The 26,620-nt window shown below is 35.5% G+C and overlaps 1 protein-coding gene across 1 annotated transcript; it reads left to right on the top strand.

Moving 5' to 3' along the window:
- The first annotated feature begins 11 nt into the window (after positions 1-11).
- Positions 12-26,275, top strand: LOC138315078 (ceramide synthase 2-like). The gene is made up of 9 exons (XM_069255813.1): positions 12-206; positions 5,807-5,933; positions 9,914-10,020; positions 11,075-11,132; positions 14,112-14,162; positions 15,055-15,276; positions 15,841-15,947; positions 17,525-17,684; positions 19,121-26,275. The coding sequence occupies exons 1-9, from the start codon at positions 22-24 to the stop codon at positions 19,259-19,261; spliced, it is 1,158 nt and encodes a 385-aa protein (XP_069111914.1). The 5' UTR covers positions 12-21; the 3' UTR covers positions 19,262-26,275.
- The last annotated feature ends 345 nt before the right edge of the window (positions 26,276-26,620 follow it).

The raw sequence follows: 26,620 nt of genomic DNA, 5'->3' as shown, positions 1-26,620 counted from the left end.
GAAGTAGAGTCGGTAACAGTCATGGCGACGGTGCAAGCATTTCGAGAATGGTTCTGGAACGAAAGGGTGTGGTTACCTGGAAATATTACATGGGACGAGTTTGAAAACCCGCCGCCCGGTGAATACTACCCACTAGAAAAACATTTACTGCTTCCGAGCTTCTTATTAGGCGTTTTTCTGCTTGGAGTCCGTTATGTTTACGACAGGTAGGCACAACACACGTGTTTCGATAGGATGACATGTAAGCTCATGGCCTACATTCTTGTGTACCGTATAGTCATATATCATTGCATGTCTTCATATTTCCTAATTAGCGTGTTTATTTCTGTTTAAAACATGTCGTCGTTATGTACATATACAGTACAGTATGTATATATGGTTATTATTTCCTTATTTACAAAACTGTAAACATTTTGAGTCGGAACTAAGTCAGTTGAAAGGCAATACAGAAAATCATGACGCCGATTCTTAATACAGCTTTTTGTTACAATACTTCGAAAATCAGGGTTTGAACCAGGACCTCCGAACGCTACCCATGACATGGCAGTTACTCTAGCAACTGATTGAGCAGTCGCTCGAACACCCAGTGTCTAAACTCCACTACACTCCATTTAAAACCTATACCCTGGGTCACTAGACAGGGAATCAGAGTTAAATGTCTAAATATATCGACCATTCATAATGCTCAACACAAGTGCTATTTTGGAGCTATTTTGTGTAACTGTTATTAAAAAGGAATCCTCATCCAAATAACACCCTTGTACACAATTGCATTATATACTCAATCACAGACCAATTTAACTCATACATGTATACTCCTGCTTGAACGCACAAACATACATGTACGCAAACCGAACAAAGTCAACAAACAAAATACAAGCTATGACTCACTGACAGGACATCAATTTCAGGACAAATGGACAAACTATAAATAGACACCCAGGTAAACAGGACATGCTCCCTGTAAATGGTAATTAACGTACGATATACTAGGGTACACAACACTGAACTATAAGCGATATACATTTGACCCAGCTATGACAATCCTTTAATGCCTTTCCCTGGCATCGATTGCTTGAGTCTGGAACTCATTCAGCTTCAAATCAAAAATGTATTTCTAACACACTCTTCATAATCAATGGAGGTTGCCATGTTGGTGTTTATCTTTCGATCTCCCGAAGTGCTAAGAAAGGTTCTTGATTGGTCGAAAATTTCCATAAAGACATTTTTTTTTGGAAAACGATGCAACTCATATCATGCGACCCACGGTATCAGACCGTAGGCTGATTAACTTCTGTAAGTATAATTAAAATTTGTAAGAATATGACAAAACCTTTCATTAGACTGTTAATCAAACAATAAAAATCAACTCTGAGGAAAAACAATTAAAAAAAACGACGAAATGTGGACACCCGCAACACAGTCAGTGGCCATAATACAGTACACAATCAATTTTTACTACAATTGTATTCTTAGTAATTTTATATTTTTAAAAACTCCTATTCAGAAATCAATTGCAAACGTAACAAACTTTAAAGTTTAAAATAGCAATGTTATATATCAAAGCTAGTTACCTAGGGCTTATTTTGAAATAATGAAAATGCTCTTCGGTGTTCCAATATGTCGGAGTTGTTAATGATTTTATCTATATAAACAACGTCTGATGACGCTGCCATTTCCTTTTTTGTCTATAGTTGTTGATAGTAAAATGGCTTCATAAAAACTTATTGATATTTCTGGATAAATGTGGCATGGAAAATATAATAAAAATAAAAAAAAAATGTAAAATTGCTAATAATACATGTATCTATATGGTAAAATTTTTCTTTATGTACGGTATTATTTATGGGCACTGACTGTATGTACTTGGTCACCGACGATTGGGCCAGTTCATATTCTGCTACGTTTCACCTCTCCAAGTCTTTACCCCTGAAGACACAGCATTGAATCACGACATTTCCCCTGGCCTGCTAAGCTTACCTTATATACTACATTGTATGCTTTAACAGGATTTGGTAAGCTCATCATTTTTAATGTGGAGAAGAGAAATATCACAGTCAGATAGAGGTTTAAACCAGAGACCTCCAAAAACTAGTTAGATGAATTAGTTACTCGATCTACTCATTAAGCAACCTGGTCACCAATGATTGGCCCAGTCCAATTCAACTACAAATAAACCAAAATCAATAATCAAGCACATGCAGTATAATATGTTCATTCCAGTGTATGTGAAAGTGTTTATTGTTTACGTCGCTAGTTTCTGTATCTGTCATGTGAATGTCAAGACATTACACTGTATATATATATATATAAATGTAAAAGAAATACACTGAATGTTGATATACATGTATTATCATACATATGAGGAAGAATCGACCAATGAAATATGTTTCAGAGAATTAAGTAAAACAAATTTTATTAATTATGTGTACAACTTCATGTATGTCTTAATTGATTATATATTCTTGATAAGTTCAAACCTGTTTGATTTACAGTGTAATTTGTAATAATAAAAACCAAATTATATATTATCAAAGGTGTATACAGATAATTGGTACAGTTGGGTACATGCAGCCATGAACACTCATATAAAGTCTGCATTATGTGGTCATGGGATTTTTTTTGCAAATTTTGATCATTATTTATGCATTTGCAGCAATGGGTTTTAATGCAGTCTCCCATTTAACCACACACCTAACATGTACACTATATATACATACACCCTACACACCGCATGGGAGGCTGTGACGTCTTTACATGACCCTGGCTGTTGATTAATAGGGTGTTAATTAATCAAACAAACAAAATGAACAGCTAGCTAGTACACAGAATTTAATGTCTTGCATATGAGGATCATTCAAGTGGAATATACAGCAATGTATAGAACCAAATATGGCTTATTCTGGTATAATAATGAGATATAATATTAGACATGTTCAATGCTTGTGTTATTTTAAGGTTCAATTGCTCTGTTTGGAAGTTTTGGATACATAACTTAAGTGTAACAACGTACATTGATGTATGATCACGCACTGCTAGACATATATAGCAATATATTTTATCTCTTTGACCATTGGTGATTTTGTGGGTGTTTTTCAGCGGTATATAATATAAGCCCTGTCCTATGTAAGGGGCAGTACTAGGCTACCAACTTTGAAGGACATGTATATAAGCTGTATGACTTTTTAGGATATAATGTTACATTGTCTTTTATATATGATTAACTTTGGTTATAATACAACTGATTACTGCATGTGTTGAGTGTCCTAAGTCAACCATATATATACATACTGGCTGGGTATTGATCAATGTATTATTTTGTATTGTACAATGTATTTTATGTTGATCAATGCATGACACTTTAATAAACTAATTATTATTTATTTAATTTATAGACCATCTATAGGTTAATTACTTGACTGAGTTAAATTTAAGTCTCAATTAATTGACCTTTCCTAATCACATGTGGTTATTCTGTAATTGTCAATTTGATAGTCTATTCTCCATAACAATTGAGTAAACTCTGCATATCTTTCTAGTTTCTATTACATGGTTAACAATATACTGCATGGTTTCCCTCCCCCTGATATCAATCCCCTGCCTCGATCCTCTCAACAATCTTTTAACACACATGTTCACACACTACTCGAGCAGCTTTTTATTAAGATTACAAAATGTAAAGCTCATACATGTCAGCCCACCGTAAATTATTATAAGACATTATGCAGTTTTGTGATATTTTTATTTTCAAATAAGATTATAACATCATGATACATGTATTAATTAAGAGATCAACTGGAAAAAAACAGGAAGTTGTTTGATAAGCTGAGTGAATACCTTTCTATAATATATTATTGATGGACATAATTTGAACTTTAATTCCTGTTCAGTTGGAACTCAAGGTGCGCTGAGTCCGCTGACAGTATTTAAACAAGAATGAAGTGGCTTAACTTAAGCTTCTATTTATAATAGTAGTGTATGTATTGTGAAGATAACAATTCAGCTATAGTTAGATCCCAGCCCTTACAAGGTATGAGTGGATTTATAGACTTACAGTTACTTCTCTACTTTCTCTGCTGATCAGATGGTTGAAGGACAGATCTAGATGGATGAGGTTATAAAAGAAAAACTTACAATGCCCAATGTGTTTCTGAAGCAAAAATTAGAAGTTTATTAATAACTGTCAGTTACAACTTCAAAATATCTATTATCACGACTTAATGTTACAATTGTACATCCAACAAATGCAAGGTTCCCTGTGTAAATCTATATATATTAACAAGAGATCCCATAGGGATCTTGGCGCCGGGGCCACCAAAGAATGATCTATGTCTGACAAAGGAAAGATGGATCTTTTCTCTACTTTTTAAACTTTTTCAAACATACTACACATAAAATTTGAGACAGATCACTTCAGTACTTTCTGAGAAATAGCAGTAACAAACTTCAACTATCAAAATCCAAGATGGCTTCTTGACGGTCATCTTGTGGATCAACCCGTCCCAAATCGCAATGCACAACTAGGGCCCTAGTGGAACCTACATGTGAAATTTGAGAATAATCAATTCACTAGTTTCTGAGAAATATTGATAATAAAACTTTAAATATCAAAATCCAAGATGGCTGCCTGGCGGCCATCTTGTTAATCAATCCGTCCCAAATTGCAATATGCACAACTAGGGCCCTAGGGGAACCTACATGTGAAATTTGAGAATGATCCATGAAATACTTTCTGAGAAATAGCGATAACAAACTTTCATTATCAAAATCCAAGATAGCTGCCTTGCGTTCATCTTATTGACTGTTCCGTCCCAAAACGCAATATGTTCAACTATGGCCCTAGGGGAACCTAGATATAAAATTTGAGACAGATCCCTTCAGTACTTTCTGAGAAAAAACGATAACAAACTTTAAATATCAAAATCCAAGATGTCTGCCTGGTGGCCATTTTGTTGACGGATCAGTCCCAAAACGCAATATGCAAAACTAGGTCCCAAGGGGAACCTACATATGAAATTTGAGAAAGATCCCTTCAATACTTTCTGAGAAATAGTGATAATAAAACTTTAAATATCAAAATTCAAGATGGCTGCCTGGCGGCCATTTTGTTGACCGATTGGTCCCAAAACGCAATATACACAACTAGGTCGCTAGGGGAACCTACATATGAAATTTGAGAAAGATCCCTTCAGCACTTTCTGAGAAATAGCGATAACAAACCTTCACTTTCAAAATCCAAGATGGCTGTCTGGCGGCCATCTTGTTGACCGATCCGCCCCAAAATGCAATATACACAACAAGGGCCCTAGGGGAACCTACATATGAATTTTGAAACAGATCCCTTCAGTACTTTCTGAGAAATAGAGATGGTGGGCTAAAAATGTAGGTTGAACTTCATTTCCTGGGGAACTTATACATGTACATAATTTGCCTATCTAAGATTGCCTAGGATTGGATGATTTGTGTAATATCAATGATAAGTTAAAATATTGTGTCAATTTTATATTATATGAGATTTTATGAAACTTGTCTCACAGTTTAGATGTTTGCTTGCCAAGGGTGGCAAAATAAAAACTCCTTAGACTTGTTTCATAAAATCTGATGTAAAATGTATACATGTACTCATGCATTTAGGATCCCTTAAGTACCTTTGAATTGCAGAAATGAACTATTGTAAAATGAGATTCATTGTAGATACTAAAATTGTTATTTTTGTAGTATGACCACTAAGATCTGTATCAATTTCTTTTGCCGTGTCATATATGATTCGTTTTGATTGCTTATGGTTTTGAGTTTTTTTTACCAGATTATTGGTGGTACCATTTGCCAAGTACATGGGCCTGACCTTCAAGAAAACTTACTATGTAGAAAAGAATCCTACTCTTGAAGCTGTGTATATGAGTGATAAGTTCCCAGAGCAAAGCCAAGTCCAGGTAATTATAGCTTAGTGTCTCCATGCATGCTGACTGATCATTATTTTTAGTGACTCGGCCTATTTGGTTGTATGCAGATGTTGTATATGACTACAATTTTAGGATTGAAATGCCTTTATGACTATGTTGAACTAATCTATCTAATTATTTAAAGATGCTCCACCGGTGACAAAATGGTATTTTTTCACTATTAAAAACAGGAGCAGACGATTTAGTATATTTCTTCAGATACAAAAGTTACTTACTTTACATCATTACCACCATTGAAAAGTTTGAGCTTCTAATTTAACTTCAAGTTAAAAATATGAAAAATAATTAATTGCATCCCGAAAAAATTCTGTACCACTATATCCTGTATGGAATGAACTACTGAATGCACATGTACCAGAGGCAAAATAAATTATTTTATATTATATTTTGTGTTAATTAGACTATTATATACACGATTGAACACCAATTATTGTTCAAATGATGAATATCATTTATGCTCTGTCGGCGGTGGAGCATCTTTAAAGTTGTATGGTCTATAACTTTGGCTGTTTTTTGTCATAGTGAAAACTGTTTAAGTGTTATGCATATTTTTCTCCGTCTGTCTGAGTTTTAAACTTTCTAATTTTACCCTTTTTTATAAAGTTGCTGCACTGGGAGTATTTTTTATTATGAAAGTAAAAAATCTTTTAACGTGCAGTGTACATGTGAAAAATAGGCTCAAAAGATGCCGAATTATTCTGAATTCTTCCGAACATTGTCACAACAATTTCTTAGTAACAGAGAAAATGTCAACAATTTTTCAGAAACAAAACATGTGGTTGACATCAGCAGACTGGATCTACAAAGAAAAATAAGCTTGCACATTACAATGTTTGATACACACAATATTTTGCTTCAATGTGCTAATTGGATGGACATATACTAGCATGATTTGCTCATATTAGTCAGAAGGAAAACAAACACATGTGCGCTTACGCTAGTTACCTGGCTCACCAACGTGCAGGTCGTGTCGAACGTCAGTCATGTGATAGGATTCAGAATCTGACAAAATCCGAAGTCACTGAACATGTAATTGAAGGTTCTTTATTCAAAACCAGGAATATATCATCCCTAAATTCCGACTCTCTTATGGACAGACATATGCTTTTAGGGAGCTAAATCATCAAGTTACATGTCAATGTTCAAACATCAAATGTTTAAGTGACATATATTGTTACAGTGAAATAAGCATGCAATATAACTTTAAACATTACCCCTTAACACCCTTAATACTCCAGGGGAAGCAACTGTTGTACATATAATTTAGATGTCTACTAGTCATAGAGTTCTGCACAGATTTTAAACAACATTGACAAGAAAGCAAATGTTGAACATATAATTTAGATGTCTACTAGTCATAGAGTTCTGCACAGATTGTAAACAACATTGACAAGAAAGCAAATGTTGTACATATAATTTAGATGACGACTGGTCATAGAGTTCTGCACAGATTTTAAACAACATTGACAAGAAAGCAAATGTTGTACATATAATGTAGATGTCTACTAGTCATAGAGTTCTGCACAGATTTTAAACAACATTGACAAGAAACATCTTTAGGGAAGGGAAAGTGTTTATTTCACAGCGCTATACAGCTAGTGTATTGGAAAAATAACTCTAATGTAGTCTTTGAAAAAGGATACCAGTAATCCAAAAATGAAATTTTCTATATATATACTGATTTATTACAGTCGAGTGCGGAGCGGAGAAATATCCAACTCTACACTTCCAAACCTAGGCCTAAAGTGAATACAAAATGATATTATACAAAAAATACAGGAACAAACATGTAAAGAGCACTTAGTCTAAATGTGATATACAATAGTCACTAATTATTTGACGCAAGCGTTACCGGCATTGAGAAGTGCTAAGAAGGATTATATCTAAAAGAAACACAGGTAAATATGTTAAAATAATATATAACTATTATGAAACGGCTATATTTAAAATGAAGCTTTGCATTTTATTTCTAAACTTAGAATATTGAGTATGTTCGAGTAGATCAAAACAAATAAATAATATCAAAAATGTCCGAATGTGAATCTGTCATAAACCGCGTGACATTTGTATTAATCTTTGATCTGACCCCCCTGGGACAGGAAGGCCAGGACTCGGGAGTGATATATATACAGTGCTAAATCCTTTAAATCACTACTTATTATATACAGTATTAAATTATAAGTCATATATTTCTGAATGGAATGTAACCGGCATGAAATATCTTTAGGGAAAGAGCAACATAGTTTTTATAAATCTCAGCTCTGACCCCTATGGGGCAGGAGGGGTGGGGCCCTAGAAGTAAATTTTTAAAATCTTTGAGGAAATAAATAGCAAAGTTGTATTATGATCATTTCTTGGTATATAACAAATCAAGTGAAGAATACAGGTCCTCTGGGCCTTTTGCTTTTTAGCCCACCATCATCAGATGGTGGGCTATTCAAATCGCCTTTCGTCCGTGGTCCGTCCGTCCTCCGTCCGTCCGTCCGTTAACAATTCTTGTTACCGCTATTTCTCAGAAAGTACAAAAGGGATCTTTTTCAAATTTCATATGTAGGTTCCCCTAGGGCCCTAGTTGTGCATATTGCAATTTGAGACTGATCGGTCAACAAGATGGCCGACCGGCGGCCATCTTGGATTTTGATTGTTAAAGTTTGTTACCGCTATTTCTCAGAAAGTACTGAAGGGATCTTTCTCAAATTTTATATGTAGGTTCCCCTAGGGCCCTAGTTGTGCATATTGCAATTTGAGACTGATCGGTCAACAAGATGGCCGACCGGCGGCCATCTTGGATTTTGATTGTTAAAGTTTGTTACCGCTATTTATCAGAAAGTACTGAAGGGATCTTTCTCAAATTTCATATGTAGGTTCTCCTAGGGCCCTAGTTGTGCATAATGCAATTTGAGACTGATCGGTCAACAAGATGGCCGACCGGCGGCCATCTTAGATTTTGATAGTTAAAGTTTGTTATACCGCTAATTCTCAGAAAGTACTGAAGGGATCTTTCTCAAATTTCATATGTAGGTTCTCCTAGGGCCTTAGTTGTGCATATAGCAATTTGAGACTGATGGGTCAACAAGATGGCCGACCGGCCGCCATCTTGGATTTTGATAGTTAAAGTTTGTTACCGCTATTTCTCAGAAAGTATTGAAGAGATCTCTCTCAAATTCAATAAGTAGGTTTCCCTTAGCCCCTAGTTGGGCATAAAGATTTTGGGACTGATAGGTCAACAAGATGGCCGACAGCCCGCTTCTTGGATTTAGATAACTAAAGTTTGTTACCGCTATTTCTCAGAAAGTACCTTAAGGGATCATTCTCAAATTTCACAAGTAGGTTCCCCTAGGGCCCTAGTTGTGCATATTGCATTTATCGGTCAACAAGATGGCCACCTGGCCGCCATCTTGGATTTTGATAGTTACCGCTATTTGTCAGAAATCACTGAAGGGATATCTCTCAAATTCCATGCATAGGTTCCCCTTGGGCCCTAGTTGTGCATAGTACCTTTGGGACTAGTCTGTCAACAAGATGGCCAAGCGGCCACCATCTTGGATTTCACCACTGTTTCTCAGAAAGTAATGAAGCGATCTGTCTTAAATTTCATATGTAGTATGTTTGAAAAAATTTAAAAAGCAGGGAAAAGATCCCTCTTTCCATTATCAAACATAGATCATTCTTTGGTGGGCGCCAAGATCCCTCTGGGATCTCTTGTTTACAGGGTAAAACTTATTGCGATACAGTTTTATTTTCTGCTAGACAGTTATTAGCTGTCTTTTGAAAGTTTTCATTTCCTTCTCCAATAGTGCATTCTGTGTTGCAGATACGTGTATTTTCATTGTTACATGACATATGTGAAGATCATGAAATTGTTTTACAATATTGGTATACAACAATAATGAAATTCATTATAAATGTATACATGTAACTGTATTATAAATTGTGTTTTGCTTTGCAAGGAATTATCCAAAAAGACTAGTTTGACAGAAAGACAAATTCAGAGATGGTTCAGACACAGGCGAAGTCAGGAAATGCCAGGGAGGATGAAAAAGTTCAGGGAGTGCAGGTAAAATACAAAAAGTTCAAGGTGTGCATGCAGGTAAAACATAAAAAGTTCAGGGAGTGCAATTAAAGTATGAAAAGTTCAGGGAGTGCAGGTAAAGAACAAAAAGTTCAAGGTGTGCATGCAGGTAAAACATAAAAAAGTTCAGGGAGTGCAAGTAAAGTATGAAAAGTTCAGGGAGTGTAGGTAAAGAATAAAATGTCGGGGAGTGCATGGTAAAGAATAATATGTTCAGGAGTACAGGTAAAGAATAAAATGTTTGGGGAGTGCAGGTAAAGTATAAAAAGTTCAGGGAGTGCAGGTTATGTACAGAAAGTTCAGGGAGTGCAGGTAAAGAATGAAATGTTAGGGGAGTGCAGGTGAAGTATAAAATGTTCAGGGAGTGCAGGTAAAGTATAAAAAATTCAGAGAGTGCAGGTAAAGCATAAAAAGTTCAGGGAGTGCAGGTAAAGAATAAAATATTTGGGGGGTGCAGGTAAAGTATAAAATGTTCAGGGAGTGCAGGTAAAGTATAGAATGTTCAGAGAGTGAAGGTAAAGTATAGAAAGTTCAGGTAGTGCAGGTAAAGTATAAAATGTTCATGGAGTGCAGGTAAAGTATAAAAAGTTCAGAGAGTGAAGGTAAAGTATAAAATGTTCAGGGAGTGCAGGTAAAGTATAAAATGTTCAGGGAGTGCAGGTAAAGTATAAAAAGTTCAGAGAGTGATGGTAAAGTATAAAAAGTTCAGGGAGTGCAAATAAAGTATACAAAGTTTAGGGAATACATGTAAAGTATAATAAAGAGTTCTTGAAGTGTTGGTATGTTTTTAACAGATTTTTCTATCTCCCACCATATCGAAGTAGCAAATTAAAGTAAAAAGTGGGCAAACCTGCCTCTTGAAATGGCCTTATAAAATCTCTTTTTTTTTCTAGCTAAGTGACCAGAGCTAAAAGTATACATTTTGTTTTAAGTACAGATCTTTCTGATATGATTTTATCATATGCCTTTTGATAGGACGGAAAGGTTGGTATATGATTGTTGTGGCTGCAGTGTCAGATCTTTGTTTCTCTATTTTCAGCTGGCATTTCCTGTTCTACTTATCCAGCTTCTTTGTCGGTCTATATGTTCTATGGGATGTAAGTATATAGATAGGGTCTTCCACCGGTACCAAGGAGGACATGTACGTCCCAGTATATAGATAGGGTCTTCCACCGGTACCAAGGAGGACATGTACGTCCCGGTATATAGATAGGGTCTTCCACCGGTACCAAGGAGGACATGTACGTCCCGGTATATAGATAGGGTCTTCCACCGGTACCAAGGAGGACATGTACGTCACACGTCCGGTATATAGATAAGGTCTTCCACCGGTACCAAGGAGGACATGTACGTCCCGGTATATAGATAGGGTCTTCCACCGGTACCAAGGAGGACATGTACGTCCCGGTATATAGATAGGGTCTTCCACCGGTACCAAGGAGGACATGTACGTCCCGGTATATATAGATAGGGTCTTCCACCGGTACCAAGGAGGACATGTACGTCCCGGTATATAGATAGGGTCTTCCACCGGTACCAAGGAGGACATGTACGTCCCGGTATATAGATAGGGTCTTCCACCGGTACCAAGGAGGACATGTACGTCCCGGTATATAGATAGGGTCTTCCACCGGTACCAAGGAGGACATGTACGTCCCGGTATATAGATAGGGTCTTCCACCGGTACCAAGGAGGACATGTACGTCCCGGTATATAGATAGGGTCTTCCACCGGTACCAAGGAGGACATGTACGTCCCGGTATATAGATAGGGTCTTCCACCGGTACCAAGGAGGACATGTACGTCCCGGTATATAGATAGGGTCTTCCACCGGTACCAAGGAGGACATGTACGTCACGGTATATAGATAGGGTCTTCCACCGGTACCAAGGAGGACATGTACGTCCCGGTATATAGATAGGGTCTTCCACCGGTACCAAGGAGGACATGTACGTCCCGGTATATAGATAGGGTCTTCCACCGGTACCAAGGAGGACATGTACGTCCCGGTATATAGATAGGGTCTTCCACCGGTACCAAGGAGGACATGTACGTCCCGGTATATAGATAGGGTCTTCCACCGGTACCAAGGAGGACATGTACGTCCCGGTATATAGATAGGGTCTTCCACCGGTACCAAGGAGGACATGTACGTCCCGGTATATAGATAGGGTCTTCCACCGGTACCAAGGAGGACATGTACGTCCCGGTATATAGATAGGGTCTTCCACCGGTACCAAGGAGGACATGTACGTCCCGGTATATAGATAGGGTCTTCCACCGACCGGACCAAGGAGGACATGTACGTCCCGGTATATAGATAGGGTCTTCCACCGGTACCAAGGAGGACATGTACGTCCCGGTATATAGATAGGGTCTTCCACCGGTACCAAGGAGGACATGTACGTCCCGGTATATAGATAGGGTCTTCCACCGGTACCAAGGAGGACATGTACGTCCCGGTATATAGATAGGGTCTTCCACCGGTACCAAGGAGGACATGTACGTCCCGGTATATAGATAGGGTCTTCCACCGGTACCAAGGAGGACATGTACGTCCCGGTATATAGATAGGGTCTTCCACAGGTACCAAGGAGGACATGTACGTCCCGGTATATAGATAGGGTCTTCCACAGGTACCAAGGAGGACATGTACGTCCCGGTATATAGATAGGGTCTTCCACCGGTACCAAGGAGGACATGTACGTCCCGGTATATAGATAGGGTCTTCCACCGGTACCAAGGAGGACATGTACGTCCCGGTATATAGATAGGGTCTTCCACCGGTACCAAGGAGGACATGTACGTCCCGGTATATAGATAGGGTCTTCCACCGGTACCAAGGAGGACATGTACGTCCCGGTATATAGATAGGGTCTTCCACCGGTACCAAGGAGGACATGTACGTCCCGGTATATAGATAGGGTCTTCCACCGGTACCAAGGAGGACATGTACGTCCCGGTATATAGATAGGGTCTTCCACCGGTACCAAGGAGGACATGAGTCCCGGTATATAGATAGGGTCTTCCACCGGTACAAGGAGGACATGTACGTCCCGGTATATAGATAGGGTCTTCCACCGGTACCAAGGAGGACATGTACGTCCCGGTATATAGATAGGGTCTTCCACCGGTACCAAGGAGGACATGTACGTCCCGGTATATAGATAGGGTCTTCCACCGGTACCAAGGAGGACATGTACGTCCCGGTATATAGATAGGGTCTTCCACCGGTACCAAGGAGGACATGTACGTCCCGGTATATAGATAGGGTCTTCCACCGGTACCAAGGAGGACATGTACGTCCCGGTATATAGATAGGGTCTTCCACCGGTACCAAGGAGGACATGTACGTCCCGGTATATAGATAGGGTCTTCCACCGGTACCAAGGAGGACATGTACGTCCCGGTATATAGATAGGGTCTTCCACCGGTACCAAGGAGGACATGTACGTCCCGGTATATAGATAGGGTCTTCCACAGGTACCAAGGAGGACATGTACGTCCCGGTATATAGATAGGGTCTTCCACAGGTACCAAGGAGGACATGTACGTCCCGGTATATAGATAGGGTATGTACGTCCCGGTATATAGATAGGGTCTTCCACAGGTACCAAGGAGGACATGTACGTCCCGGTATATAGATAGGGTCTTCCACAGGTACCAAGGAGGACATGTACGTCCCGGTATATAGATAGGGTCTTCCACCGGTACCAAGGAGGACATGCACGTCCCGGTATATAGTTTCTAAGACATTTTGTAAGACAACTCACATGTAAAAAAAAAAGTTAAGTCGCATCATTAATACATGCTGTGTAACCATGGTGTACAGTGTTGGTATTTGTAGCTTTTTGGGCTTAAAAAACTGGATTCAAAATCGCTGTTCATGATCAGCAACCATTTTGGATATTGACAATGAGAACATATGATTTACAGGATCAACTTTTCTTTCTTGGTCATATCCTATATATCTGTTATGTTGATACATTTTTTTTATTTATTTTTTTCTATATTGCTGGATAACTTGGAGGCTATTATTTCAATCCTACAATATTTGTTGCATATTTTGTTTTCAGAAGCCGTACTTCTGGGATGCTAAGTATTGCTGGATATCCAACGTACGACAGGTAATATTTATAACCTCAGAGATTACCAACAGGGTATAATTATAACCAAGATTATTGACAGATAATAATTATAACCAAAGTTACAGACAGGTGAAAATTATAACCAAGCCAGGTTTCAGACAGGTAATAATTATAACCAAGGTCACCAACAGGTAATAATTATAACCAAGGTGACCAACAGGTAAAAATTATGACAAAGCCAGGTTACAGACACTGGTAATGATTATAACAAAGGTTACAGACAGGTAATAATTATAACCAAGGTTACCGTCAGGTAATAATTATAACTAAGGTTACTGACAGGTTATAATTATAACCAAGGTTACCAACAGGTAAAAATTATAATCAAGCCAGGTTACAGACAGGTAATAATTATAACTAAGGTTACAGACAGGTAATAATTATAACCAAGGTTACCAACAGGTAAAAATTATAATCAAGCCAGGTTACAGACAGGTAATAATTATAACTAAGGTTACAGACAGGTAATAATTATAACCAAGGTTACCGACAGGTAATAATTATAACCAAGGTTACCGACAGGTAATAATTATAACTAAGGTTACTGACAGGTTATAATTATAACCAAGGTTACCAACAGGTAAAAATTATAACCAAGCCAGGTTACAGACAGGTAATAATTATAACTAAGGTTACAGACAGGTAATAATTATAACCAAGGTTACGGACAGGTAATAATTATAACAAAGCCAGGTTACAGACAGGTAATTATCATAACCATGGTTACTATCAGGTAATAATTATAAATGCAGAGGTTACCGTCAGGTTATGCACAAAATATGACTGAGTAGTTGATTGAACAGTAAAACATTGTGTTATGATTGACTTTCTTTGCTCATCCACTACTTACTGGTTATTAATGCCTTTCCAGCATGTGCCAAATGATATCTACTGGTACTACACTATAGAGATGGCTTTCTACTGGAATCTTGTCTTCACCTTGGTAACTGACCACAAGAGAAAAGACTTCAAGGAACTCGTCGTCCATCATGTTGTCACCATGAATCTTATATACTTTTCCTTTGCTGCCAACCAAGTCCGCATCGGCGTTCTTGTCTTGCTCGTCCACGATGCTGTCGACTTTTGGCTTGATGTATGTGAACAGAATTTTCTTAAATGTGCTTACTTTGAAATATTGGTAGTTCTGATGTAAAAGCAAAAATGATTAAAGATCTGATGTAAAAAATAGAGGATATACATATAATGAAATTTCATATGTCCTATATAGTTCTACAAATTGCATTTTGTGAATGGTCAGGAAACAACGTGACTAATACGCAGCCATCTTGGATTTCGTGATAATTATTTGTTAAAGGTTTCATTAAGCGCCCCACAATTTTCTCAGTTATTAAGTACCTTGGGCACTTTTAGATCGAATATGGTATACATGTATTTGCATTTAGTAAATGAAAAAAAGCTAAATGTCTTTGTTATGACTCAATCTTTCTTGTAATGGTTTCACTAGGTATTCTGTTGGAAAATAAACTAAATAATTGAACTATTACTAATTTGATAAATATAATCATACATAAATCTAAAGGTTCAATTGGAAAAGGTTCTTTGACAAGTCGTATTCTTCAGTGATATTTTAAAGTTTTAATATGACAAATTACAGAACATTGGTTATCATTAATAATTATTTCACAATTGTTTTTAGGGAGCTAAGATGGCCAACTATGTGAAGAAATCCTCCTTAACTGACACACTGTTTGGTATTTTCTTTGTTGTGTGGATTATAACTCGGCTTTATCTCTACCCATTCAGGTAACCCTTCATGACGATGGCTACAATTATCATGTCTGTACTGGATTCACTATACTTAGTAATAGAATATGATGTTAAACTTTGAATATCATAGAATTATAGATAAATAATAGATGAGCGTAATCTATATCGGAACAAGATGTCTCAGCTTTGGAGTTATGTCCCTTTGTGGTAAAAAAATAGATAAGACTTCTCCTCTTAAACTACTGTAGGAATTTCAACGACATATGGTTCAATTATTCTTAACGGTATAGATGTGCATATAATCTATATTGGAACAAGATACCTCTAACTTTTTCAGAGTTATGCCCCTTCGTTACATAATGATTAAATGGCTATCTCTGCTTAAAGCTGACAATGCAAGTTAAAAACATGCATTTGAAATTTTAAAAAAATATATATTAACGAAATATTTTTTCAAAAATTGTTTCTGAGACATCCCCTAGTTATGATAGTGTGGTATCTAAGGAAGTGGCAGCCATTTTTCTTTTGCTCTGCTTAGTAACCTTCACTGGCCAACTCCCTATATAAAGCACGGGACACTTGACACACGTGTGTCATTCTAAACATGTCTTGTCTCAGATACACATGCCCCGATATTGCAAATAACAATGTCAGATTGAAAATAAACACTGCACTCACCTGACAATATTTCATTGAAGTAATAGATGAATGTGTTGTCATCTATATCCCAACATATGTCCAATACGAACTAATAAAACACATCAATATACACCAAGTTTTTAACGTACATGTACATCGACACGTGTGTGTCCTTGATAGTTGTCGCTCGTTCGGGTCAGGTTTGTAGTCACGTGTACATGGTCAGTTGAGTGCATCGAGTACGATGATATACGTGGAGAAATGTGGACGGATTATTGTTTGGATTTCTATTCACTTGCATTGAAATTATATTTTGAGAAACATCTAAATAACAACTTAGAGGAGTTGATATGTTTTCTTGCTAAAAAAAGTCCCGTATAGTTTTACAGGTGAGGGTTTTGTTTACCTATTTGTAGGTGATATATACTGTAGACTGCTAGGTGTATGGGTACATGAATGAGTGCACGTGTGTCGATTCACGCGCTTTATATAGGGGTCGGTGAGTCGTCGGAATGTAAAACAAAAATGGCTGTCCTCAATCGGGGAATGTCTCATAAACGATTCTTGAACAATGAGTATACTTATTTAAAAAAAAATCTTTTTAATAATTTTAACTTGGATTGTCAGCTTTAACTACTAGGGTATTTTAATGACAGTTGTTGGTAATAATCTTTATACAGTGAAGATGTGTGTACATGTAATTTATATTGGTACAAGTTGCTGCACCTCCTAAACCTGGCAAGTTTTAAAATAGAAAAATCCATTTTCTTCATATGTCATTGATGATTACAACATAAAGGCAAACTTTGATAAGTTAGTCAGAGCTCTACTTCACATTTGATGTCAATGTTAACTTGTTATGTACCTTAAATATTTTACAGAGTTGATATTTAATTTTAGCATATTGTCAATTAATAATCTTTGTACATAAATCTGAGACTTTTGTGTCAATTTACCATATTTCTCTCCTGCAGAGTTGTATGGTCGGCCACTTTCACATCCCTGGAACATGTTCCGATCTGGCCAGCCTACTGGTTCCTCAACATTCTCCTCTGGGTTCTACAAGTACTACATCTCATCTGGTCCTACCTGATATTCCGTATACTCGCCACCAAGTTTACAGGCGATAAAAAGGTAGGTTAGCTTTGTCATGTAATATTCTGTATCCTGGCCACCAAGTTTACAGACGATAAAAAGGTAGGTTAGCTTTGTCATGTAATATTCTGTATCCTGGCCAACAAGTTTACAGGCGATAAAAAGGTAGGTTAGCGTTGTCATGCTCACCAAGTTTACAGGCGATAATAAGGTAGGTTAGCGTTGTCATGCTCACCAAGTTTACAGGCGATAAAAAGGTAGGTTAGCTTTGTCATGTAATATTCTGTATCCTGGCCACCAAGTTTACAGACGATAAAAAGGTAGGTTAGCTTTGTCATGTAATATTCTGTATCCTGGCCACCAAGTTTACAGGCGATGAAAAGGTAGGTTAGCTTTGTCATGTGATATTCTGTATCCTGGTCACCAAGTTTACAGACGATAAAAAGGTAGGTTAGCGTTGTCATGCTCACCAAGTTTACAGGCGATAAAAAGGTAGGTTAGCTTTGTCATGTAATATTCTGTATCCTGGCCACCAAGTTTACAGGCGATGAAAAGGTAGGTTAGCTTTGTCATGTGATATTCTGTATCCTGGTCACCAAGTTTACAGGTGATAAAAAGGTTAGGTTAGCTTTGTCATGTAATATTCTGTATCCTGGTCACCAAGTTTACAGGTGATAAAAAGGTAAGGTTAGCTTTGTTATGTGATATTCTGTATCCTGGTCACCAAGTTTACAGGTGATAAAAAGGTAAGGTTAGCTTTGTTATGTGATATTCTGTATCCTGGTCACCAAGTTTACAGGTGATAAAAAGGTAAGGTTAGCTTTGTCATGTAATATTCTGTATCCTGGTCACCAAGTTTACAGGTGATATAAAGGTAGGTTATCTTTGTCATGTGATATTCTGTATCCTGGCCACCATGTTTACAGACGATAAAAAGGTAGGTTAGCTTTGTCATGTAATATTCTGTATCCTTGCCACCAAGTTTACAGGCGATAAAAAGATAGATTAGCTTTGTCACATGATATTCCATATCCTGACCAACAAGTTAACAGACGATAGAAGTAGATTAGTTAGGTAATTTGATCTTCCGTATTCTGGCCATTTGCATGTTGACATGTGATATTTCATATATGTGTTTCAAAATTTGAGTGGCAGTGGCTGAGTGAATTAGATATCTGGACATAGTACCACAAGCCCTCCATCTCTTGGTTGAGATTTCATGTTACCATGGATGTACTGACAGTAGATCAGCCGGTTTTTGTTGATACTCTGGCTTTCCTCCTAAACCTGGCATATCCTTTAATGACCCAGGCTGTTATTAGATAGGATGCTTTTAAAACCAATCAAAACATATTAAATCAATCAATAATTCATATTCTAATCTAAATGTCAGTGGTTCTTCTGACCATTCCAGATTATGTTACTGTGTTTGAAGGTATATTACTACATTAAGTTATTGTATTTTGTCACTTCAGCTCAAAGACCTAAGTAGTGATACTGAAGTATCGACCGGTGGGGAGGAGGAAGAGAAAGAAAGAAAATATGTCACCAATGGATCTCCAGCATTCAGTAGGAATCCCAAGTCTGTAGACAGTAGGAAGAAACGGAGAGCTTAGTTAAGTGAGGATGTACACAATCACCCAAAATACTTATTATTTTAATTGCTCAATGGACGTCAATATGTTTTATGGTCAAGATAGGAGTGGTCAATCCCTCCCTGTCATTTAAATTTGTTGAAGGGTTACATACATTAGAAATAATAGCATCAATTCTTTTGAGAGCTGCTCTCCTCCTGAGCAATTAAAAAAATAATATATATACTTAATCATTATAAAAAAGTATGTTGTACGCATAATACGGAGGCATGGATGTTATTGTTTATTTGAAACAATTAAACGAAGCGTTACATTTCCACACACTGTTTGATGTAGTATAAGGAATACTCCTTTAGATAAAAAGGTGTAATAAGCATCATGATAGTTTTTAGGTGAGATGACTTGTATATATTGTTAATGTATCAATTGTATACATTAACTGTTATATGTTATAATACTGTTGCTAGAAAATAAAAGATGTGGCAAGAAATAGATTGGGGGGAGGCGCTCTTTTCACACTAAGTTGGCCCAAACCAAGCTAAGTACAGTGTGTACTACTGACTGAAGTGCCTGTCATTAAATTCAGACCTTTAGCATATCCTGGTGGTATTCATTTTCTTTAACTCTTTGCATAATACAAAATATTACCTGAAGTTTACTAGACTTACAGCTGTACTTAATTTGCCATTTTGATAAGATTATTTTGTGAAATATGTATTTATTTCATTTATAGAAATTCAAATTTCACTTTTAAGTTAAAATCTTCGAAATGTCCCGTAATGTTTCTAGCTGTTCTAGAGAATACTGATCAATTACATAATTTCGAAGAATCTCGCACCATAATTTATTGCAAAAATCCAACGGATGACACTATTTTGTCCTATGGTCCTTGAAATCCTGCTGTCACGTCAATTTTCCTGACATCTTTTTTTTTTTGTGTATGTCTGTCTTGATGTCACAATGAACAGGCAATATTGTGATAGTGATATACGCAAAAATATTACAAGTGATATCAGGCAGATTATGTGAGGAAAAGTAATATGACTTTGTTTTCAAGATGATGAAAAACAAAATCAATATCGAACATCTACCTGAAAGGTTCGCTTTGGCAGAGAAATGAGAAATCCTAAGAAAAGGAATAAGATATGAATTTTCCTTTTTCTTTTCTTAATATTTGTTGACAATCGATTCAAGTAAGCTAGCTGGCTATCTGGCTCTTACATATAGATTTTGGTGAACTTCTATGAACTACAACCATGATATGTACACAGGCGTCAAAAAGATTGTTACAGAAACATTTAACAATGCTACACCTCCAACAGAAAATAACATTTGCACAAATACATAAATAAGATTGATTCAGAATATACCAGTCTATTTTTAACTCTTATAGATCAAAGCAAGGAGTTATTTTGCTTTATGCAAACATAGTCAGTATTGCATGTAAAGGAAAAATTATGCAACCGATTTTTATGGATTGAACAATTGATTAATTTCAAAATTTTGTCTTTATATCAAGATAAATAAGGTACACAAACCTTTCTCATCTGATAATGACGTTTTAAGTGTAAAGTATGTAAATTTTGTAACTGAAAAAAAACACCTAGTTGACTGTACTTGTTTTAAATCAAATTTAGTAAAATAAACTTTTTGTGGTTGTGTAGCACATGCGCCTTCAATTAAACATGTCTAGTAAATCTAATCAAATCTCAAAGATGGTCAGCATATTAAAGGATTATCTCCCTTTTCATATTATGCATGTAATATTTCACATTGTTCATTACCAATTACATGTACATATTATTTGATATGATAGGCATTTAGATAACGCCAAAAATACTGTGCTTCATTTAAAGTTAAATTTTATAAATGGTTTCTACAATTAATATTAACATGTATTGGAACTAAATGGAAACATTTTTTTCAAGAATAGTTTCGAATATGATAATAAATTGGCATCATTTATTATTATAATATCATTGTTTTAAATCGGTTGTACTATCTTTTTTCAGGGCATCAATCTTAAGTTTGTCTTACTTATCTGTATAATCTGCTTTTGGTTGTGATATTTTGTTTATTCTTTAGATGGCATAACTGTTATTAGCCAATTTGTCTCATCAATGCATGTTTTCTCCCTGTCAAAATATACATACAGTTAGCATTATTTACCTTAATAAAATAGTACCTTTTTTACTTACAGTATATGATATGTTCGGATATCAGCATTATTTACTTTTTTAATTGTATTTTTATTTCTAGCTTGAATTCTTTATAAGTTTCTGACACATATTGCTATGTTAGGACATACACAGTGCTTATAAAACATTCCATACATTTTTTACTGGTAATTAAGGCACAAGACATGGTTGTGCCTTTTTTATTTAGCATTATGAATATTACATTGTATCTTTACTTAATTAATTTACAATGCACAAACCTTATTAGTAATCTTTTTTGTGTTATAGATAGTAAAGTTATTTAATGTAATGACATTGGTATACGTAGTTCTACTCCTTGACATTAAAGTCAATCATAATAGTATTCAATGAACTTTTTAGTTTTAGAGGAAGAAAAAACCTGATATAATTGTTTAGTTAAGGAAAATACTGAACTTTCTTGGGCTGATGTAGTTATACCCATTATGTAATATATAGCAATCTATGGCTAAGTTCTACTAGAGTAGATAATTATGGTATTAGAATCTGTCATGAAGGTCACTGCTTTTGTCTGACACTTCGGTCATTCCACAGCATTTGTGTATTAGTAAATCACAAATAGTCTCTTTATATTTTACACTAGTCAAATCTGCTCCTATTAATGACTTTTGTCACATATATATAATAACTAAGTACATGTACTTACCAAAAAATATTTTTCTGTCTCGACAAATTTTACTCACCATACTTGTTACTCAGAACAACACAGACACGCTTTTTAGTAAAATATTGTTCGAGAAATCAATGGTTTTTATTCTTATACAGTATTTACTAAAATAGTCAATGTTTAAGAATTGGTATGGAAATACTCTTTATGTATATAGGCTCTGTTAAATTCAAACCTTAATGAATTAAGAGAATTTTTTATTTACAGGTGGGTCTTAATTCTAACGTGTTAAACTCCAAGAAACTGTTTTATTCAAAGTATTTTGTTTGCACACTAAATATAAGTCATTTAACATAGATGTTGATGGAGTTCCGATCAGTACTTTTCTTAATTTTCATTTCATTTGCATTGATTACATTCATTTATTAACTGATTTTGTAATTACCCCATTGAGGTTAAATTGACTTTAACCATTATAAATACATCAGTTTAATTGTTTTCTTGTAGCATTATTGTGGTCAACATTGAACAGAATTTAGCATATATTATACATTAACACATTTTGAAATTCTATAATAATATTCATCACTGTTATTTAAATAACAATTTTCATTTCAAGCAATATTAATGCAAGTTACTGATGTGCCTAATTTTTTGTATAAAAAAAGTGAAAGCTGCATAAGTCAAAGATATATGTGCCATAACTGGGCAAACATTTTGTTATGTTGATTTTTGTTCATTAATCTTTTAACAACCTTAAGTTTTGATAAATTAATTAAGTTGTGAAAATCATTCTAAGGCACGGGCAGACTTACTAGTATATGATGCTTTCAAAACATTTGCAACAACACAGATTTTGTGCATTGTAATAGTTTATCATTATACCCTCATAACCTCAACAAAATAAACATCTATTCCTTATATTTACAGTTTTTCAAGTACATGAATATTACTAATTCCCGCGGCAGTTGCAATTTTTTATCAAAATACACATATTCCCGCCCCCCCATTGTCAACAAATTCGATTAAACAGCTGATTGGAATCTAGTCATTCATATGTTCCCGCTGAAAGTGGGGTCATGATCCCACGTTGCTACACCATCAACTATTCACGTAACAATAGAATCGCAGCGCGTGTTGTGCTAACATTATACACTGATAATGATAATACTAAAAAGCATGGTTATTGAGTCCATGTCAGTGCAAACTGTAAATATAGACATATAACTTCAATATCTTTTTGATTACCCAAAAGTTACCATAAACATTATCATGGATATTTTGTTTTCAGCATTTTTTCATTTTGTAAACATTTAAAAATTGTCTCCCCTGATTTTGGTTTAATATTTGATAGTATAAAAGCATTTTTTGTTATTTTGTTTATTTAATTAAAATCGTAATGATGTAAGTTGTTCTTTGTTAATGAGGTAAAATCTAGAATCAAAAACTTTTTATAAGAATATTAATTTTTGGTTGTTAAACATCTATTTAACATCACATATCAGAACAAAATAAATTATTAGCACTGTAGTGCTATTCTCGTGACAAATAAATAAGAATTACTGTATATATTATATACATGTATATATCATTCTCTTTAATTTGTCCAATATATACAATATAGTCCCTACTATGGTTTGTGAAACTGATATATGTTTTATTAATTTTCATTAGTATTATAATTATCTGTTTTGTTTTAAATGATTTACATTTGTATTGTTTGATGTTGCAGCCTCCCTTTATTTTGATTTAACAGTTATAGATAAGAAACTCATTCCAACAGTTAACTAAGATATCATCAAATACCATTCTTGAATTAAAGACAGAAAAATTAGTTTGTTAGGGAAGCATACCGGAAAAATAGTTATCTCATGATGCAGCATTGCCAACATCATAAAACAGATTCTGTTTAACTGCAATTCTTCACTGATTAACTGCGAAAGATCAAAAAGAAAAATTAAGACTGATATACTGTACTCCTTATGATGTTATATTTATTATGTGTATAGAGTATATGAAATGCCTCACAATGCAAAAATGATCACTTTTCCAGTCTAAAGGAGGTAACAAAATTAGTTAAAAAGGAAAATATATCATTGAAATTCAAGCCAAAAATGCTAGACGATGTAAAAGTTTTTGGCCTTGTGTATAATCAAAAGCCATACATTTTAGATTTAGCTTTTATTGATCTTATTTTAAATTTAATAAACATTTAGATAAGTTATATACCTTTCAAATATGAATCTTCAGAAAAGGGATGATATATATTTCATGCACAGATAATTCTATATGTTTTACACATATGTATACATTGTACATGTATTATATATTGTATGCATATAACACTTTCATTCTTATAGCCATTCCTATACATGTATAGCAGCAGTATATTGGTCTGCACATGTATACATGTAGTTTGTCTGTAGAGCTTTCAGTATATATGTAGTAATTGTTAGTGTTAAAGTTTGTAGAAAATATATTAGCTTGTTATGTGTATTTTTATAATTATGTTTATTTACCAAATAGAAAAAAAAACTCAAATAATAAAGATCAATGCCATCCAAGGGTTATGTTTACACATGACTCATTTAGTCATGCAATATTCTTGTAAAATAATAGATAATAAACAAATCAACACATTTGGTGAACTGGATCAAATCTATACTACTGTAACATATCCCATCAGCTGAAGGGGAGATAATCCAGGGGTCTTTTGTTTGATCCTAAGGGGAGAATCTCTAGGAGTATTTTGTTTAACCTAAGGGGAGATAATCCAGAGGTCTTTTGTTTGATCCTTAGAGGAGAAAATCCAAGATTATTTTGTTTGATCCTAAGGGAAGAAAATCCAGGGGTCTTTTGTTTGATCCTAAGGGGAGAATCTCTAGGAGTATTTTGTTTAACCTAAGGGGAGATAATCCAGAGGTCTTTTGTTTGATCCTAAGAGGAGAAAATCCAAGATTATTTTGTTTGATCCTAAGGGAAGAAAATCCAGGGGTCTTTTGTTTGATCATAAGGGGAGATAATCCAGTGGTCTTGTTTAATCATAAGGGGAGATAATCCATGGGTCCTTTGTTTGATCATAAGGGGAGATAACCAAGTGGTCCTTTGTATGATCTTAAGGGGAGATAATCCATGGGTCATTTGTTTGATACTAAGGGAAGATAATCCATGGGTCCGTTGATTGGTATTAAAGGTAAATAAGTATTATTTCATTTGTTTGATCATAATGGAAATAATGCATAATTGATTGACCCTAAAGATGGTGACCCAGAGGCCCTTAAATGCATGACTCTTTAAGGCAAGTAATTTGTTTTATTGAAAAGGGTAATCCAGAAGACCTTTACTTGACCCTACCAGAAGGTGAATGATTCTAGTGAGATATGTTACAATAGTTTTATATAAACACTAATTATGATGATCCATGTGAAAGCATTATGATCTTAATTGTTTGGATATGCCAAAATGCATTAACAGTGTGATAACTGTTACTGGTATCAACAAAGAAATTCTCTGTAAATAGTGATAATTCAATGACATCATTGTAAGGTCAAACTTTCTGATTGATGAATTATCTTTGTGTAGAGATATAAGTATGTTTTATTATTAATTCATTGGCATCACGTAATAGTGAAGACCATAATATCACAAACATCAGATCTGACTGACCGTTATCAGCTCCCTCAATGATAATATCACAAACATCAGATCTGACTGACCGTTATCAGCTGATGACTCACATTATATTGGTGACGTCTGATGACACAAATACTGCTCCTTCAGATGGCTGACCCTTAGATGACATCTTCCGTTGCTGACTGCTGATGACCTCACTTTGCTGACCTGACCTCAAAAATAGCCGACCTCTGATTACCTCATATGCATATTGCTGACCTTTATTGACCAAACAAATAACTGACCTTTGATTATCTTAATTTGCTGACCTCGGGTGACCTTACATTACTGACCTCGGATGACCTCAATAATGGCTGACCTTTGCATTACGTTATTGAATTTTTTACTATTGGACGTAGATGATTCCTCTTAACACCTGGTCAACCTGATTATACCTTTAATTCCTATTTACTGTGACCTTTCAAAGTTATTATGTCGTTGCCTTTAACCTTGACACATGTGTACTTGAAAGTGTGTTTGGTCTGTATTGTATGTGCATTGCCAAGCTAATATTGATAATAAAATGCTTTGTTCTTCACAGTTCGTCTGCAGAATTATTTGTTGATTAAAACAGATAATACACGTGAACATAAAAGTATAGCATTTCTGTATTAGGGCGGCTGATAGCATATGTCACAGAGCATTATTAATTGTCCGCCAGCATTCTTCGGTGAATCGGTGATAAGATACAAACTTATTTAATACTATACTGTATATCACGGTGCTGGGCCCAATAAAAACTAATTGCAGTGTTATGACTAACTGCAATCCTTGATGGGGACAAAAAAAAGAATATTCTGTCTTTAATTTTACTTTTGAACCCAAACGTTCATTAAGGCCACGTGATTAGTTCTGTGCCATTAATGGATATATGTTACAGAAGAT

Source organism: Argopecten irradians, chromosome 2 (genome assembly GCF_041381155.1).
Source record: "Argopecten irradians isolate NY chromosome 2, Ai_NY, whole genome shotgun sequence".
Lineage (NCBI taxonomy): Eukaryota > Metazoa > Mollusca > Bivalvia > Pectinida > Pectinidae > Argopecten > Argopecten irradians.
Note: the sequence above shows the minus strand (reverse complement) of the source record. Positions and strands in the feature narration are given on the sequence as shown.

Excerpts from the sequence above, each read along its gene's own strand:
- LOC138315078 (XM_069255813.1), top strand. The coding sequence starts at position 22 with ATGGCGACGGTGCAAGCATTTCGAGAATGGTTCTGGAACGAAAGGGTG. Across the intron at positions 15,277-15,840 it reads CTGTCGACTTTTGGCTTGAT|GGAGCTAAGATGGCCAACTA; the intron begins GTATGTGAACAG and ends AATTGTTTTTAG. Across the intron at positions 17,685-19,120 it reads AGTTTACAGGCGATAAAAAG|CTCAAAGACCTAAGTAGTGA; the intron begins GTAGGTTAGCTT and ends TTGTCACTTCAG.